The sequence below is a fragment of the Oryctolagus cuniculus genome, chromosome 7, assembly GCF_964237555.1.
Source record: "Oryctolagus cuniculus chromosome 7, mOryCun1.1, whole genome shotgun sequence".
NCBI lineage: Eukaryota > Metazoa > Chordata > Mammalia > Lagomorpha > Leporidae > Oryctolagus > Oryctolagus cuniculus.
The window spans coordinates 128,241,094-128,257,389 of record NC_091438.1 but is presented as its reverse complement, the minus strand read 5'-3'; the positions used below and the strand labels follow the sequence as shown (position 1 = coordinate 128,257,389).

Below are 16,296 nucleotides of genomic sequence, written 5' to 3'. Positions count from 1 at the left end.
TCAAATAAATAAAATTAGAGTTAGAATTAAAAATCAACAGAGCATCCATAGAGAAGCAAGATGCATCTTGATGAACAGAGCCCCTGAACCCCATGCATGCAAGCAGAGGCTGGGGGAGCACTGGGTGGGGAGGAGTGGCAAGAGAAGGGGTTTAGGCATCTCAAAAAGGATGAACAGGGCACACTTCAGGCTCCTTCCCAGCCATGATATGTTCTGGTTACCATCAGTGACAACTTGGCAATGGAGTTCAGGCCCCCAGTGACCCCTTAGATACTGGGGGTGCACAATTTGACAGGCATTTTGGAGAGAGGAAACCCAGAATCAGTAAGATTCAAAAGAGGCCAGCAAGGTTCATCCAAGTGGGAGGTGGCGAGACCTAAACAGGGAAACATTGACTGCAGGACCGCTGAAGAAGCAGAATGGACAGGATCGGGGCTTAGATGGATGTGGGAGGGGAGAGGGAAGGCAAGGGGCCTAGGCTGAGGCTAAGGTTGCTGGCTTGGGTGGCCAGACGAATGCAGGCATCTTCAGCTGAGATGGGCATTGCTAAAGGAGGAGCAGGTTTGCAAGAGGGAAGAAGCTGGAGAAGTTTTGGATGGATGAGTTTCTGATTCTTGTGGGAACACCCAGGGGACATCTGGATGTAGAGATCTGAGGTAGAGACAGGGCACAGATGGGGTGACGGCCATGGCCAGGAACAAGAGCATCTGGCACACGGAATGGGGAGGACAGCAGAAGCCGGGGGTGGAACCTGGGGAAAAGTGAGGAATGGGGAGGGAAATGCTGCCCTGGAAGTCCCCTGGTCCCCTGTGGTCTTTCCCACTTTCCACTGTGAGGGCCTCCAGGGCGGGGACTGGACCTGGTTCTCCTTTGAGTCCCGACTTCTCTGCACTGGGCCTGGCTCAGAGGACGCCACAGAAAATGTTTGTTGAATGACTACAGGAATGGATCCTTTTCTCCCTCTCTTTTCTTCCTTTACCAGATCTGCAGAATGGGGAATGTGAAAGCAGTGAAGGCAGGAGAGAGACAGAGGGGCACTGGGTATTCTGGGTGATGGGACGAGTGAGCACACACGTGTGCATGGAGTGACCAAGGTCTCATTGCAGAGAGCACTGATGGTGTTCAAGTAGATTTCCGAGAGGGGCAGCTGGCTGAGATGGCGCCATTCGTGACCACAGTCTGGAGCTGCAAAGAGGAGTGATGCTCACAGGCTCTGAGACCCTCAGGTCCCCTCTCCCATGGTTCAGGAAGCCCCGGGGGGCAGCAGCAGGCCTGAGTCGCAGGACCAGGACAGGGGTCTCCCCGCGTGGATGAGCCCGGCTCACACGTGTGTGTGTGTTCTTGTCCCTCACCAGGTAAGAAGAAGGCAGCAGCGTTGTTTGACAGCCAGGCCCCCATCTGCCCCATCTGCCAGGTCCTGCTGAGGCCCAGCGAGCTGCAGGAGCACATGGAGCAGGAGCTAGAGCAGCTGGCCCAGCTGCCTGCCAGGTAAGTCCGCCAGAGGCGTCCGCTCGCCGGCCCGCTCAGCGGGCTCCAGGAGCAGCACGTGCACCACCCCACCCCACCCCCAGTCCTTAGGAAGTAGACGGCGCCCTGCTGCTCTTCCCTGCCACCCCGCACATCCTCTAGATCAATGCTGCCTTCTCTTCTTGCCCTGTTTTTGGAGACTGGAGGAGAGTGATTCCCAGACCCCAGCCTCAAAAGAGCCCCAGGGGAACTAGAAGGGGATGAGCCACTGCCACAGGCCCAGCACTGCCATGTTGGGCCTCAGGGCAGGATGAAAGGAGCAGGGCCTGGGCCTGGCGGCCCCACCAGAAGCACCGCCTGGGCCTGCTCCCCAGGGGAGCAAGCACCACGTACTCTGACTCTCCAGCCCTGAAAGGTGACAATCTGGAATGTGCTCAACTGTGCTCCCACACCACCTCCCCAGCCCTCCTCCCTTGTCCCTGCCTGAAAGACTGGACAGGCAGGGCCTCCTCCCGGTCCTCAGGGAGGAGCCAGGTGATGGAGAGGGGCAGAGGAAGGGGTGACAAATCACCTTGTCCAGCATCGCTTTTTAAAGTCACCATGTCCGCACACGTGTGAAGCCTGTGGGGCCAGGGGTTCAGACAAGGCACAGACAGGACAGTCTGTGTTCGCTCCAGGATGTCTGAGGCCTGAGCGGAGAAGACTCAGGGGCCAGGGGCTGGGATCATCTGGAGACGCCTTCACTCACGTGTCTTGTGGTTGATGCTGGCTGTCGGCTGGGATCTCAGTACCTACACACAGCTGCTCCTGTGGCCTGGCAGCCCTGAGGGTAGCTGGACAACTTACAAGGCAGCTTAAAGCTCTAAAAGCAAATGTTCTAGCCTATGTGGTGGAAGCTGCATCAGTTTTGATAACCTGGCCTTGGAAGTTACTTAATGTCACGTCTATTGCAATCAGTTGACTGAGGCAGTATTAACCTACACGATTCAAGGCGGGGTGGGGGGGACAGACACCCCCTTTTGATGGGAGGAGCGGCAAGGTCGTATCATAGAACAATGTGGAGGATGGGAATTTGGCCCAGCAGTTAAGTTGCCTGCATCCTTTATCTGAGTACCTGGGTTCGAGTCCTGACTCTCCTCCTGATTCTAGCCTCCGGCTAAGGCAGATCCTGGGAGCTGGCGGTGATGGCTCGAGTAGTTGGGCTCCTGCCACCCATGTGGCACACCTGGGTTGTGGGCACTGAGAGAGTGAACCAGCAGATGGAATCTTTCTCTGCCTCTCAAGTAATTTAGACGCTAAACTTTTACTAAACCCAATGGGATCAGCTTGTTAACTAAGTTAAAAAAGAAAAAAGATGATGCTGATGAGCATGCGGGATACGCATGGGAGATCTGGCTGAGGCCATCTTTGGAAAATAGGATCTGCACGGTGGGAGCAGCTTGCCTGCTACTCTCATACCCACCCCTGTTCAGTCCAGGACTTCAGATTTGATTGATCCTCCCTCCTCCTGTCCTCTCACCTCACCCCCGTGCAGCATGCTGGGGGTCTGAAATGATCCCTGCCCTTGGAAGCTCATAGCAGGTGTACAGAGCAGAGGAAGCTTCCTGAGGGAGGTGGGGCCTGGGCTGAATTTTGAAGGAAGAAGTATTAGTCATCTATCACTGTGTTACAAATTACCCCCGAACCTAGTGGCTTATAACAACAAGCATTTGTTATCTCAGCTTCTGTGGGTCATCAATTCAGGACCAGCTTAGCTGGGGGTTTGTGAGTTGTGGCCGCCGCCTCGGAGTCTCTCATGAGGCTGCAGTCGCTGGGAAGTCTGACTGGGGATGCGAGACCTGGTCCCAGGATGGCTCATGGCCACGGCTGTGGGCAGAGGCTCAGCTGCTGCAAGTGTGGTTCTCTCCCTGGGGCTGTTGAGTTTCCCTACAACATGGCAGCTGACTTCCCACGATCACGTCTTGGTCTCTCGGAGAGAGAGACGAAGAAGGCCGCAGTGCCTTCTGGGAGCTAGCCTGGGACGTCCCACACTATCACCACCACCCCATTCTATTCTATTCTAGGAAGTCAGCAGGCCCAGCAAATACTCAAGAGAGCGGAAGTCGCGCTCTTGAGCTCTGCCTCTTGGAGGGAGGAACAGAAAAAAATCTGTAGGCATGCCACCACCAGACAACCACCACCAAAGACTACACCAAGGATAAGAAAAATCCTGTGGAACACTCAGTGTGGGCCAGGAGTGTCACACTCCACTCACTGACTTAGCCTTCACGACAGCCCTCTGAGGCGGGTGAGGCAGCCGTGCAGCACTGCAGAAGGGGCTAGCCGGGCGACTCTGTCATCGTGAGAACATCACGGAGTGTACTCACGCAAGCTAACACGGCTATGACATCACTGGGCATCACAGTCTTATGGGCTCTCTGTCACACATTGGCCCAAACAGCGTTCTGGAGTGCAGGATGTAATGGTTACTCCCACTTGACAGCTGGAGAAACTGAGGTCCAGAAGGATTGAGGGATTTCCCTGAGGTTGCACAGTTCCTACCTGGTAAAGATAAGTTTCACACCCAAGCAACCTGACTGCCCTCCCCTCCCCAACCCCAGCACGCACACACCAGGGGGAGGGACCTGCCAGGGGCAGAAAGTAAAGGAAATATCCTTCTGCGGCAGAGCCGTACCTTGGCTGTCCAGGAGGAGTTCAGCTCCCGACAGAGGACTTCCTAGCAGCAAGAGAAAACGAGGCAGAGCCTTGCAAAAGCAGCGTGCCCCCAAGGGCCTGCAGAACGGGATCTCTCTGCTGGCTCGGCCAGGGCCCCGCACCTGCACTGCCCAGAGCGTCCAACCCCGCCCATGCCCCTGCGCCGGCCCTCACCCCCTGCAGCCGCTCCGCGCAGCCCCTGCGCCCACACCCCCATCCCCACGCCCACGGCCCCACCCCGAGCCTCCACGCCCTTCCGGGCTGCGTCTGCGGCCCCGCTCCTCCGCGACTTCGCGCGCGGCCCCGCCCTGCGCCCTCTCCACCCGAGGCCCCTCCGCGCGCGCGCCCCGCGCCCCCGGCACGCCTCCCCCGACCACCCCCCGCCGCTGTCTGACAGCCGGGCCGCGGGATCTGCACAGCAAGTGAAATTCCCGTCGGATCGATAAAGCCGAAGCGCTGGCGGCGACGGGTCGATGGTTTTATCTGTCTCGGCCCCGCCGCGCCCGCCGCGCTGACAGTCGGACCGGCCGGCAAAGGCGTTCAAGGGCAGCCGCGCCCGCCGCCCCCTCCTCCGCCTCCCCGCCCTGCGGCCGCGGCGCGCGCCGGACTGCGGGCTGGACCGGCTCGCCGCCGCCCTCGTGATTTATCTGGATTTTTAATTGGAAAAAATTTGCGAATTAATTGATTTCAGGAACTTGCCAATTAACATTGTAATTGGGTGCGTGATAAATTCCCAGGGAGCGTGTCAGCTCCCTCCGGGCTGACGGCCGGCCGGCCGGCCGCGCGGGGTGGTGGCGGGGAGGGCCCCAGCCTTGGCTGCCCGCGCTTGGGAAAGCAGGGCGAGAGCAGAGGCGGAGGGCCCAAGAGGAGACACTGGGACTCCTGAGACACCCTCTCGCCTGCCCAGCTCTCCCAGCCGTCAGTCCCTGAGCACAGAGGGCCTTTGGACCAGCCATTTCACAGATGGGGAGACTGAGTCCTGGGGGGAAAAGAGCACACAGAGACCTCCCCAACTCTCATCCTCCCCGCTCCTCACCTCCCTGGTTCCCCTGGCTGGATCCTCACCTCTTCTCTCTTCTGCCCTGCTGGTCCTTTCTCAGCCTCTCTGTCCCCTGGGTCTGCAGCTGCTGCCCTCCATCATCAGGGACACGTCGCTCCTGGGCACACGGCTGCAGCCTGAGGAACTCTTTGGGGTGGGCTGGTGTTCTGCCTCCTGCCTCCTGTGCCGGAGCAGTGCAGAGCAGGCAGGTCCCTGTGGGGCACACCTGAACACTCATAGAAACTGAAAGCTCCCAGCTGCCAAGCTGAGGCGGCCTGGTTTGCACAGACCCAGGCACCAGTGTATCTGAGGGTACTTCAAAAAAGTCACTGGGGCAAGAATTGTTGAATTGCATCCATGTGAGGGATCTTCAAAAACATCATGGAAACGTATCCTATGAATGCATTATGCATGGATTTAAAAGTTTCCCATCAAAATTAACTTTTTAAAATATTTATTTATTTATTTGAATGGCAGAGTTACAGAGAGAGATGGGGGAGATAGAAATTTATCCACTGGTTCACTCCCAAAGTGGCTGCAACAGCCAGGGCTGGGCCAGGCCAAAGCAAGGAGCCAGGAGCTTCTTCCAGGTCTCGCACATGTGCAGCAGGGGCCCAACCACTTGGGTCATCTTCCACTGTTTTCCCAGGCCATTAGCAGGGAGCTGGATTGGAAGTAGAGCAGCTGGGACTCGAGCCAGTGCCCATATTGGTGTGCCACAATGTCAGCCCCATCAAAATTAATTTTAACTCCATTTTCCAAGAATTTTTTGAAGTTCCCTCATATGGGTGACACACAGGTGTCCACAGACGCCCTTTCCCACACATGTAGAGGTGCTGTCACACCTGAGCCATGTCCTCGTAGATGCTCAGTCCCACAGGTTCATGGTATGCAGACACGGGAAGCAGTCAGAGTTGACCACTGACCCAGGACTTAGTTTTTTTCAAAGCACTTTTATATTTGAGACTAGAGACTATGTCTACCACACCCCCTCCTTCACCTCACCCCACCCTCTGACTTTCCCCTCTTCGATCCTGCTTAGGGACCCCCAGACCTGGCCAGTTAGGACAAAGAGGGCAAAGTTAGATCAAGGGCAGGTAGTGCAGGGTCTCCCTGCTGGACAGTGTCCTAGATGTTGTAGGGCGTCTAGAACCTTGTATGCCAGGGTGAGGAAGGGGGGCTGCAGGAAGGGGGCCATTGAATATAGGTTGGGGGTCAAAGCAGGGAGATAAATGAGGGGGTTGGAAAGGGTCTGGGGCTGCAGGTGAGAGCCCTGGGAATGCAGAAGAGGAAATGATGAGAGCTGACGGCAGAAAAAGCAAGTGGACTTAGCTGAAGGAAGCTGCTTCTTTTTTTTTTTTTTTTTTAAGAAAAAAATGTTTATTTGAAAGGCACAATGGGGGGGCTTCTATCTGCTGGTTCACTCCCCCAAATGCCCACAGACTGGTCCAGGCCAAAGCCAGGAGCCTGGAACTCCATCCAGGTCTCCTCCTCATAGGGGTCAAGGGCTCTCAAATACTTGAGCCGTCACTTGCTGCCCCCCAGGATGTGTGTTAGCAGAAAGCTGGATAGGACACAGAGTGGCTGGGACGAGAACAAGGCCCCCTGCTATGAAATACCTCCTAGGCGGCAGCTTGGCAGGCAGCACCACAAAGCCCACCCTGGAGGGAGCTTTCCGACTTGGGTAATTGGAAGGGTGGTGGTGACAGAGAAGCAAGTGTCTGAGAGGAGACAAGAGGCAGGTGCTGAGCCCAGGTGTCTCCCGCATGGTGATGGGGTAGGGCTAGGACATGTGCAAAGAGACAAACAGGTAGGGGCATAGATGAGGGTTGCACATGGAAGGGAGGAGGTTGGGGCCAGCCCCAAATCTCCTGTGGCCCTCAGGCAGGAGTTTCCATCCAAGAGAAGGAGCCTTGGACGCTGAGACATTGCACAAAGCTGAAAGTGAGGTTTGACCTGGTGGAGGCTGGGCTTGGAGATCTTCCTGGGAGCTCCTGGAGCCACTGGGAGAGATGGCCTCTGGGCTGAGAGGCCAGCTTCCTGGTCAGTGTTTTCACAGGGCTGAAAGACGCCAGAAGCTGGCTGGGTGACTCTGCAGGAGAGGCGGGGTGTGAGGATGGCAGTGCCCCTACCCCCACTTAAGCCTTATTTAAGGCCGGCCTCGGTGTTTGGTTGGGTAATGAACTAGATAAACAATTCCCCAAATAGATTAAAACGAAGTGTAACTTACAGAGGCGGCTGGTGATGATGGTTTATTCCCGGGCAGTGCACCATTTCTTTATTTCCAAGGATAATTCAGTGTAAATCACCTTAATTAAAAGTGTCAGCCCAGCCCATGAATATTGTACTTAGGAACGCGTTTCCTGGGTCCCAGTTATAATTTAAAACCCATGGATCACTAGGCAGCGAGTGACTGAGCAAGGGAGGAAATCGTTGGGGGTGGGCTATGGAAACAAGGGAGGGAGGGAGGCAGAGCTGATGGGCTGGGCGGGAGCCAGGCCGCCCGTCCACACCCCGGGGCTCACACTTCTCTTCCCCAGGGCTGGCCCATCACCAGACTCCTGAGAGTCTGCGGAACCAGCACACTTGGAGGGGATGGGGTTGTTGGAGGGGAGACAAGGAAGGCCCTTGCTCAGAGAAGGAAGGAGTCGGAGGTGGTGCCAGCCCCTAGGGAGGAGAAGGAAAGAGCCGTGCTGGGAAGAGATCCAGGGATCGGACTGGCAAAGCGTGAGGCTGGCCATTCGGACCTTTAATGGCCCCATTTCTGTCCAGCAGCAGAGTAAACTGAAGCCCGGGTCAGTAGGACCCTCCCCAAAGTCACACCCAGAGTTCTAGCCTCAAGCCTCAGCCCTCAATACCCTTCGCCAGGCTGCGCGGGCAGCTGAAAGTCAGCATTTGGGACCTGGTCAGACATGGACTCAAATCCCTGACCCTCAGTGGACGGTGTGAACCCAGAGATGTCACTCAGCCTGTTCACCCGCTCTGTGGAGTTTGAGAAAGTGAGTCAGTGACGTCACACATGCACAGCCTGTGTCTGTGAGAGTGGGTACCCACAAATGGCTTTGCCTGCCCTTTCTGGCCCAATTCAGATAATACCCTTAGCCCAGCCCGGGGCAGGTGCTGAGAGAGCAGCGTGTGGCCGTGGGTGCCGTCCTTCCACAAGCAGTGTGATAGTCAGTGCCTGCTTATGGAGGGGTTGAAGGAGGAGAGTCATGAGCTCACAAACTAGCTGTGCCTCAGGAGGCCCTCTGTACACCCCCAGTGTCTAGATCCAGGCCGGGCACCCCGGTTACAGACACACTGTAGTTACACGCAGCCCATTGCAGCTGTGGCCTGATGTGCCCACTGTGACTGCACAGGCAGACAGCTCTGCTGTCACACTCACACCTCAGCCTCACGCTGCCGCTGAGCTGGTGACCCCCGAGCTGCAAATGATGCATGTCTGTGTGTCCGTATTTGTGGTGCGTGTGTGGCTGGCTGTGCATGTCGGTACACGTGGGTGTCTGTGTCTATGCATGTGTTTAGTGGACTGGTGTGTGTGTGAGGACCTCCTCGTCCAGTCTGTGTGGCTGCTGTGGATCTGCCTTTATGGACATGTTTCTGGGAGTGTGACCCTGTGGCCCTGTGCATCCGTATGCATGTCTGAGTCGCCAGCCATGACTGCCTGTGTCTGTGGCACAGTTGTTGGGTATATGGCTATGCATCTGCCTTTATGCCAGGGTTTCTCAGCCTTGGCACGATTCACATTTCAGGTCAGATAATTCCTCCTTGTGAGGTGCTGTCTGGTACACTGTAGGATGTTTAACATCTTCAACCTACTAGATGCCAGCAGCAAACCCCCTCCCTGCAAGCAAAAATGTCTAGATCTTGCCAAGTGTCCCCTGGGCGGGCAGACATCACCCATCTCCCCACCAGGTCCCCTGTTAACAGCCACTACTTTTTAAAGAATTATTTGTTTAATTTATTTGAATGACAGAGAGACAGAGACACACAGGCAGGGATCTTTCACTGGCTCACTCCCCAAATGCCTGCAGCAACCAGGGCTGGGCAGGGCCAAAGCCAGGAGTGCAGAACTCAACCAGGGTCTCTCATGTAGGTACCTGAGCCATCACCTGCCGCCTCCCTGGGTGCACATTAGCAGAATGCTGGAATCAGAAGCAGAGCCAGGACTCGAACCCAGACACTCCGATTTGTGATGCGTGTGTCTTAACCACTGCCACCAAATGCCCACCCCAGAAGGCTACTACTTTGATCTATGCCTTTGCTGTATCTCGGGTGTGTCCATGTCTGACCCTGTGGGTGTCTGAGCACAGGTGTGGGTGTTCCCTGTGTACACACTTGACAGGTCTGTGTGGTAAATCTGGTAATGAACCAGATAAACAACTTCCCGGGTGGAATCTGTTTCTCTTTTGTGCTTTCTGGATGTATCTGTGGATACTCTGTGTGTGTGTGTGTGTGTGTGTGTGTGTACTGTATGTGTCTTTGTGGGGAGCCAGTGTGAGTGGAAAGTGTCTGCCTCTGTGCACATATCAGCCAGGGCTTGGTGTCCATGGATTTGTGTTGTGTGTGCGCATGCGAGTGCACACGCGTGCGTGTGAGCACAGATGTGCCGAGCATAGTGGGGCTGGCAGGCAGGAGGGACAGGAACAGGGATATTAATGTTTCTGAAGTGGCTCTGATTTGATATGTCTTGTTCCATTGTCAGCATCTGTTTAGCGGGGATTTGTAATACTTTGTGGCTCTGGATCACTCATGCTTAGCACGGGATGTGGCCGTGCATACCAATTTTGTTATTAAACACAGTCCTCGCCTCCCCCACAGCCCATCCATCACCTCCCGCCCTGGCCCCCGCCTGCTCTGAGCCGCCCACCATATTTCAGGGCCCAGCTCCTGCTGCCTGCCGCGCCCGACGCCGGAGGGCCTGGGGCTGACAAATTGAATCAGGGGGAGATCATTCCTGGCCTAACACAGTTTGCAGCGTGTTGGAGGGAGAATTGACAAGAGCCATGTCAGCTCTGTCACCCCTATCCCACAGGAGTGCAAAGCAGGCAGGGGGCAGGGGCTGGAGAGAAAGGGGCTTCTGGGGTGGGCAGAACCTTCTGGGCTGAGCCCAGGAGTCGTGTAGAGCCCTTTCCCCCAGATCCACTGGGGAGTCTTCCTTGTCAGGGTCCGTGTCCCCCTCCCAGTGGCCAGCATGGCCCTTGGCTCCTGATAGAGGCTGAACTCGGCTGGGCCACTAGGTGGAACAGATTGGGTGGAGCTTGGCTGAGCTGGGTTGGACGAGGCTTTGCCTTCTGTCTCTGGGGTCTTCTTGCTACTCTACCCCGGGTGCCCCGGGCAGCAGGTGGAATGTCACTCTGTTCTTTTCTTTTCTGGCAGCAAGAATTCCCTTCTGAAGGATGCCATGGCTCCAGGCACTCCCAAGGTAGGTGGCTGATTATGTGTTTTCCTCCTGCCCATCCTGAGGCCCACCCAGAACTGGCTCCTCTTAAGAAAAAAACTTTTCCTATATCCCAACTGCCTTGGGAATGGAACGTCATCCTGAGGCTAGGGCAACCATGTGTGTGAGGGAGGGTATGTGTGGTGTGTGTGCTCTGTGAGTGAGAGTGTGCCCATCTGACTTCTAGGGAGGAGAGGGGCCAGAGCCCAGAGTGGCCTGGGGGTGAAGGCCACTCAGACACCAAGGCTGGGAAGGCTCTAAGGCGAAAGACGAGCTTCAGTGGGTGAAGAAAAATAGAGAAATGAGATCGAGGTGCACCACAGGTGTGCTGGGGTGGGGTACACTCTGTCCTGAGGGCAGCAAGGAGCCGGAAAGGACATTGGGTGCACCGGGGGACACAGCCCGCCCCTCTGAGCAGGGCCTGTGGCAGACACACTTGCACACCTCTGAAGGAGAAAGGCAAGTACCTGGCTCGGAGGAGGGGCCAGAGAAGCCGAGCACAATGACCCAATCTGTACAGGTGGCCTTGGAGGCACCGGCTACTGCCTTCCCGAAGTGATGATTTCAAGGGGATGGAGAGCAGGGGAAGAAGCAGCCCCTTCCCTACCCCTCCATGTAAGGTTACACCCTTCCTTATAGGTTCTCACGAGGACTCAGAAAGGTGAGAAATCCTAGCCCATGCTATAGGAGGGAGGAGTGAGCGTGGGAGCTGTGGGCCCAGATAAGGGTCTGCGAGCGAGAGTGTGTAGAGAAGACAGCAAAAGCCACAAGCCAAAGAGGAGCGGCTAGAGCCAGGCAAGGTCCAGGGGGCAGGCAAGAATTCAGGTCGGGGAGACTCAACAGGGCGGTGGGTACAGGAGAGCGAGATGTCCCGTCCATGTCTGGAGCAGTCGGCAGTCAGCAGGGGACAGGCTGGTGAACGGGCCCCTGGTGTCTAGAAGTCTCAAAGTCACCGGCGACCTCAGAGAGGACAGTTTTAGGAAAAGGAGCCCGACAGACAAGTATCCCCTCCAGCAGGTTAGTCCAGCGCTCCTGCAGGCTTTCAGAAACGGTGCCAGTGGACTTTGCACCTTCAGGAAACTGCTCAGCAGCAGCAAGCTGGGAACAGGGAACCTAGCCCAGCCTTGGCTTGGTGTAGACCCTGGCCAAGGGCGCAAAGCCCTTCTAGCTCTAAGGAGAAAAGCTCAGGGGTGCCAGGCAGCTCTGGACTCCCAGGGCTTGGCCCAGCCTGCAGTAAGCAGTGTTGAGTTCAGGGAAGGCCACGGACAGGCTCCCAGGCTGGCCACCACAACCAGTGGCATCTAAACCTGAGTCCAGCTGGTAGGGCTGGGGACGTAGATAGCAGTGAGGCCGGTGTCTCAAGAACAAACCCCTGGCAGACACAATCCGTGTGCACACCTAGCTCTCTACATAGGTGGATCTACACACACAGCCCGCCGAGAATACGCTCACAGGGAGTCTTAAACTCGCATGTTCCTGCAGCCACGGCCCAGGCATGTTGATCACAGGATGCAGAGACGGGGCACATTTGCTCTCCCTCCCAGATATTTGCCCACACCCCCCAGAGTTAGGCAGTTTGGGGTCTCTCCTCCGCCTTGACCTGAGCTTTGGGGAAGCAGGTCATGGGTGGCAGAGGCAGGAAGACGAAGGTTGAAGCGAGAGACTGAGAGGACGCGGAGATGGAGGGAGGGAGGAGGGGGAGTAGGAGAGGGCGAGGGGGCCTGAGACAAGATTGATGGCCTCGTTGCCATTAAGAAAAAAATTAGCCGGTGGCGGCTATCATATTAAAGGGTGAAGAAGCCGTGAATTATTTTCTTAAAGATCTTATCGCTTACAATGATAATTTTACCTTCCAAAAGGCCACTTTTAATGAGGCGAAGAGCCAGGCAAAAAGTCATGATTTAATGCCGGGATTTTTTTTTTCAAAACACATTTTACTGCTTTTTGGTCCATGTTTAAAAAGCGCCAGTGACCTTTTTTTATTCCGCTTGCCCCAGGTGTAATGCTGAGGCCTCTCAGGGCTTCTAACCTAGAGAGAATGAGAGGGAGGGAAAGCGGACACAGCCAGGAGCTTCCTCGTGGTGGAGTAGTGGAGGGGCCCGCATTGTTCCCCATCCTCAGGCCTCAGCATCTGCCTTGGGTCGGGAGCCTGGAAGCCCCCCTCCTTTCTGATGGGGGGGGGTGAGGGGTCCAGGTTGGGCCCTGGGTCACCCACTAGGCCTCCAGCTGGGAGCTCCAAGTTGCAGAGAATGCTGCCCCAGGCCTTCTGCAGCCTCCTCTCTCCTCCAGCTCCTGGGCTGCAGCTGAGTCAGGGAGCCCTGCCAGGCCGGCAGCTGCCCCCTTGCCTCCCAGAACCCTTGCCCAAGGATGTGAGGCATGGCCACCGCCTGCGGGTCACATCCTAAGGTGCGCTCAGAGAGGAAGGGTAAATGGCTACTCCATCTTTCCCAAATTGCTTTCTTTGGGCTGTCACTGGCGATCTGGCGTGGGTTTCTGGGCTAGGGAGGACTCCTAGGAAATGGTGTGCTTCCTTCCCAGAGCCGTGCCGGCGGAGAAGGCGGGGGTGGGGTAGGGAATGCTTTCAGGCCTGCAGGCTCCCCTGTTTGCAGCTGAACAGGCCTGGCAAGAGCGGGCTCTGAGGCTGCACGTGCCATGTGGTATTTAGAATTGTGGTGCTCGCACACAATTTGAAGCAGACAGTTTATTAATCTAAACTGCAGGCGTATGTAGAAGAGGCCGTGCAGGATTGACATGGGGGGATTAGTTTTGCTGGGGTTTTGGCTGGGGTCAGCGCCGCAGCGCAGGGATAAATGGACCCAGCGTGCATCCCTAGCTGCGCGTGGGAAACTCATACATACTATTTATTTACTGTCTCCAGAGCAGGGCTGCTGTCAGCTGTATTAGGGGCAGGCGGGATAGCGGATGTGTGGTGTTACCCCCAGCCTTCCTGGGGCTCCCGAGCCTCTGCCATCTCGGGGCGAGTAAAGCATGGATGGCCTCAGCCCACTGGGATAGAGGTTAGCCTGGGCAGGGGCAGAAGGTTTGGAGCCTCTCAAGGGGCCTCTCCCAGCCAACACTCAAGCCTTACTCACTCACAACCACACTCCCAGGGCTTGATCACGTGCCTTCAGAGTCTCCAGAGGGGCCCCCCCTCTCCCTCTGCCCTCCTTCTCTCTGCCTTGGCCCCCAAAGCTCCGCAGGACTGAGCCACGTGCCCCGTTTCTTCTTCCAGTCCCTTCTGTTGTGTGCTTCCATCAAGAGGGAAGGGGAGTCTCCCACGGCATCACCGCACTCCTCTGCCACCGACGACCTGCACCACTCTGACCGATACCAGGTGAGGAAGGCGGGGGGTGGCCAGGAGAGTTCGATCACCGAGGGGGAGAGCTGCAAGGCCAGGCCTCTTGTGAACCCCTCCCCTCGTGGGGGGCACAGAGCAGAGGCCTGGACCGTTCTTGGTTCCCTCTGAGTCTACTGCCGAAAGTGAACTCAGGAGGCACAGGTGTCAGGGGATGGGCCTCAAAGAGATGGGCTTCAGGGAGACATGGTAGGGTCACCTGGACTCTGAGCACCAGCTCTGAAGCTCCCTATCCAGCAGGAAGCATCTCAGGGGATTTGGTTTCCTCGAGGGACCCAGAGGACATAGCCTAGACTTCACTCTTCAAAAACAAGACCCCCTGAACAAATAACCATTCAATCCTGCCACACTTCGGTATCAGGCCCCAACAGAGGAACAAGCAGGCCTTTCCTGTGGGTGTCTCGAGCAAATGGGAAGGGAGTGACCCCACAGTCCCAGGAGGTCAGCGCTGGCCAGGGCCCCAGGGTAACCTCCCAGCTAGAAATGCACCTTCTTTGTGGCAGGAAGGAGGAAGCACTTCCCCGAGGAGCTTTTGGCTGAGGAGGGGCAAGACTCCACCTCTGGGAACGCCAGTCAGAAGGAAGGAAACAGGGCCCTGCCCCAAGAAACATTTGTCTAAGGGGCAACGGGGCTTTTCAGGGATCCCCAGTGTGAAATGGGAAAAGCAGCCTGAGCCAGTGTGGAAAATCACAGCAGCAAACTGGCCTAGGGAGCCGGGATCTCTGCAGTCACATGCGAGGCCTTGGCTGGAATTAGAGAAAGGCGTTCCGTCTGGCCCCTTTGCCTCCTGGGGCACGCAGCCTGGCGTCAGGGTGCGGAGCCCAGAGAGTCCAGTATGGGCTGGACACCTCCTCCCACGGATGCTTCTGTGTGGGACTCAAACTGCACAGCCCACAGTGCCAGCCCTGGGCAGGGCTCCCTGCTTCCATGAGCCCTGTGTGAAACAGGCAGAACAGCTCTCCCCTGGGGTGCATTGCCTTGATCCAGACAGCTGTACTTTGAGGTGGAGAAACGACCCAACGCTAGGGAGTTCTGGTCCGAGAGGAAGACGAGCCCCTGTCTCGGAGGGTTCTACTTGGAAGGGATAGACGGAGCCCTGCCTTCAAAGGCCTGTCCTCCGCTTCGCTCAGCATCAGCCTCACCACCTGCTGCTGAACCAGGAAAAGAACAACCAGCCAGCAAAAACAGTCGCAACTCCCTGATCCCTGTTCCTACCCCCCAGATGTTGGTATTTCTTTTCTTCTCTAGAGAAAAGGAGGACCATACAGACCATACACATATGACCACCCCCCACACACACTTATACACACATGCACACACGCGTTCACATGCACACACACATTCACATGCCACACGTTCCATCCAACTAACTTCAGGAGGTTCAGAAATCTCTAGCACCCATCTGGGCAACCCTTGGAGGCCCAGGTTCAGATCCAAGACTCTGTCCTAGACTCTAAATACATGACTTAAAGGGCAGATCAAATTAGGTACTTCCCGCAAGGTCAAGTTCAAACTCCTTAACATGGCACCGCGGGCCGGCGCCAGGGCTCACTAGGCTAATCCTCCGCCTAGCGGCACCGGCACACCGGGTTCTAGTCCTGGTCGGGGCGCCGGATTCTGTCCCGGTTGCCCCTCTTCCAGGCCAGCTCTCTGCTGTGGCCAGGGAGTGCAGTGGAGAATGGCCCAGGTGCTTGGGCCCTGCACCCCATGGGAGACCAGGAGAAGCTCCTGGCTCCTGGCTCCTGCCATCGGATCAGCGCGGTGCGCCGGCCGCAGCGCACCGGCCGCGGCGGCCATTGGAGGGTGAACCAACGGCAAAGGAAGACCTTTCTCTCTGTTTCTCTCTCTCACTGTCCACTCTGCCTGTCAAAAAAAAAAAAAAAAAAAAAAAAAAAAAAAAAAACATGGCACCGCGGCCTTTGTCATTGAGATACAACCTCTGCTTCTAGCTCCCATGCCTAACACTGCCCTACATGAATCCAAGCTGTGCCATTCCTTTCTTGTTTCCATGTCTTACACATGCTGTTCCTTTTAATAGGACTGTTTGATCTCACCTATCAAATTTCTATTTATCCCGCTATAGCCAGCCCAAATACCTTCTCCTCTAGGAAGCCTTTCTGGAATAGTCTCTTCTCAGGACCTTGTGTGTCTTCGTTCTTACCATTCCTGTCACCCTACATTGTGAGCACGTTTAGGTGTGCTGCAGTTACCTCCTGATGTAAACAAACCATCCCCAAACTCGGAGCCTTAGTCCAATGTATTGTTTGAGGTGATTCTGTGGGCTGACTGGACTCCCTGCTC

The 16,296-nt window shown here is 56.2% G+C and overlaps 1 protein-coding gene across 5 annotated transcripts in view; it reads left to right on the top strand.

The window, feature by feature from the left end:
- Positions 1 to 16,296, top strand: part of RNF220 (ring finger protein 220) — a 248,939-nt gene that overhangs the window by 209,393 nt on the left and 23,250 nt on the right. For all 5 annotated transcript variants that reach the window (XR_011390739.1, XM_051857864.2, XM_017346360.3 and 2 more), the window contains exons 3-5: positions 1,356 to 1,488; positions 10,580 to 10,625; positions 13,873 to 13,974. Coding sequence is in view for 4 of the 5 variants with exons in the window: in XM_051857864.2 (XP_051713824.1) it covers positions 1,356 to 1,488; positions 10,580 to 10,625; positions 13,873 to 13,974 (281 nt within the window). In the remaining variant the exon portion in view is untranslated. The remainder of the gene's footprint in view (positions 1 to 1,355; positions 1,489 to 10,579; positions 10,626 to 13,872; positions 13,975 to 16,296) is intronic.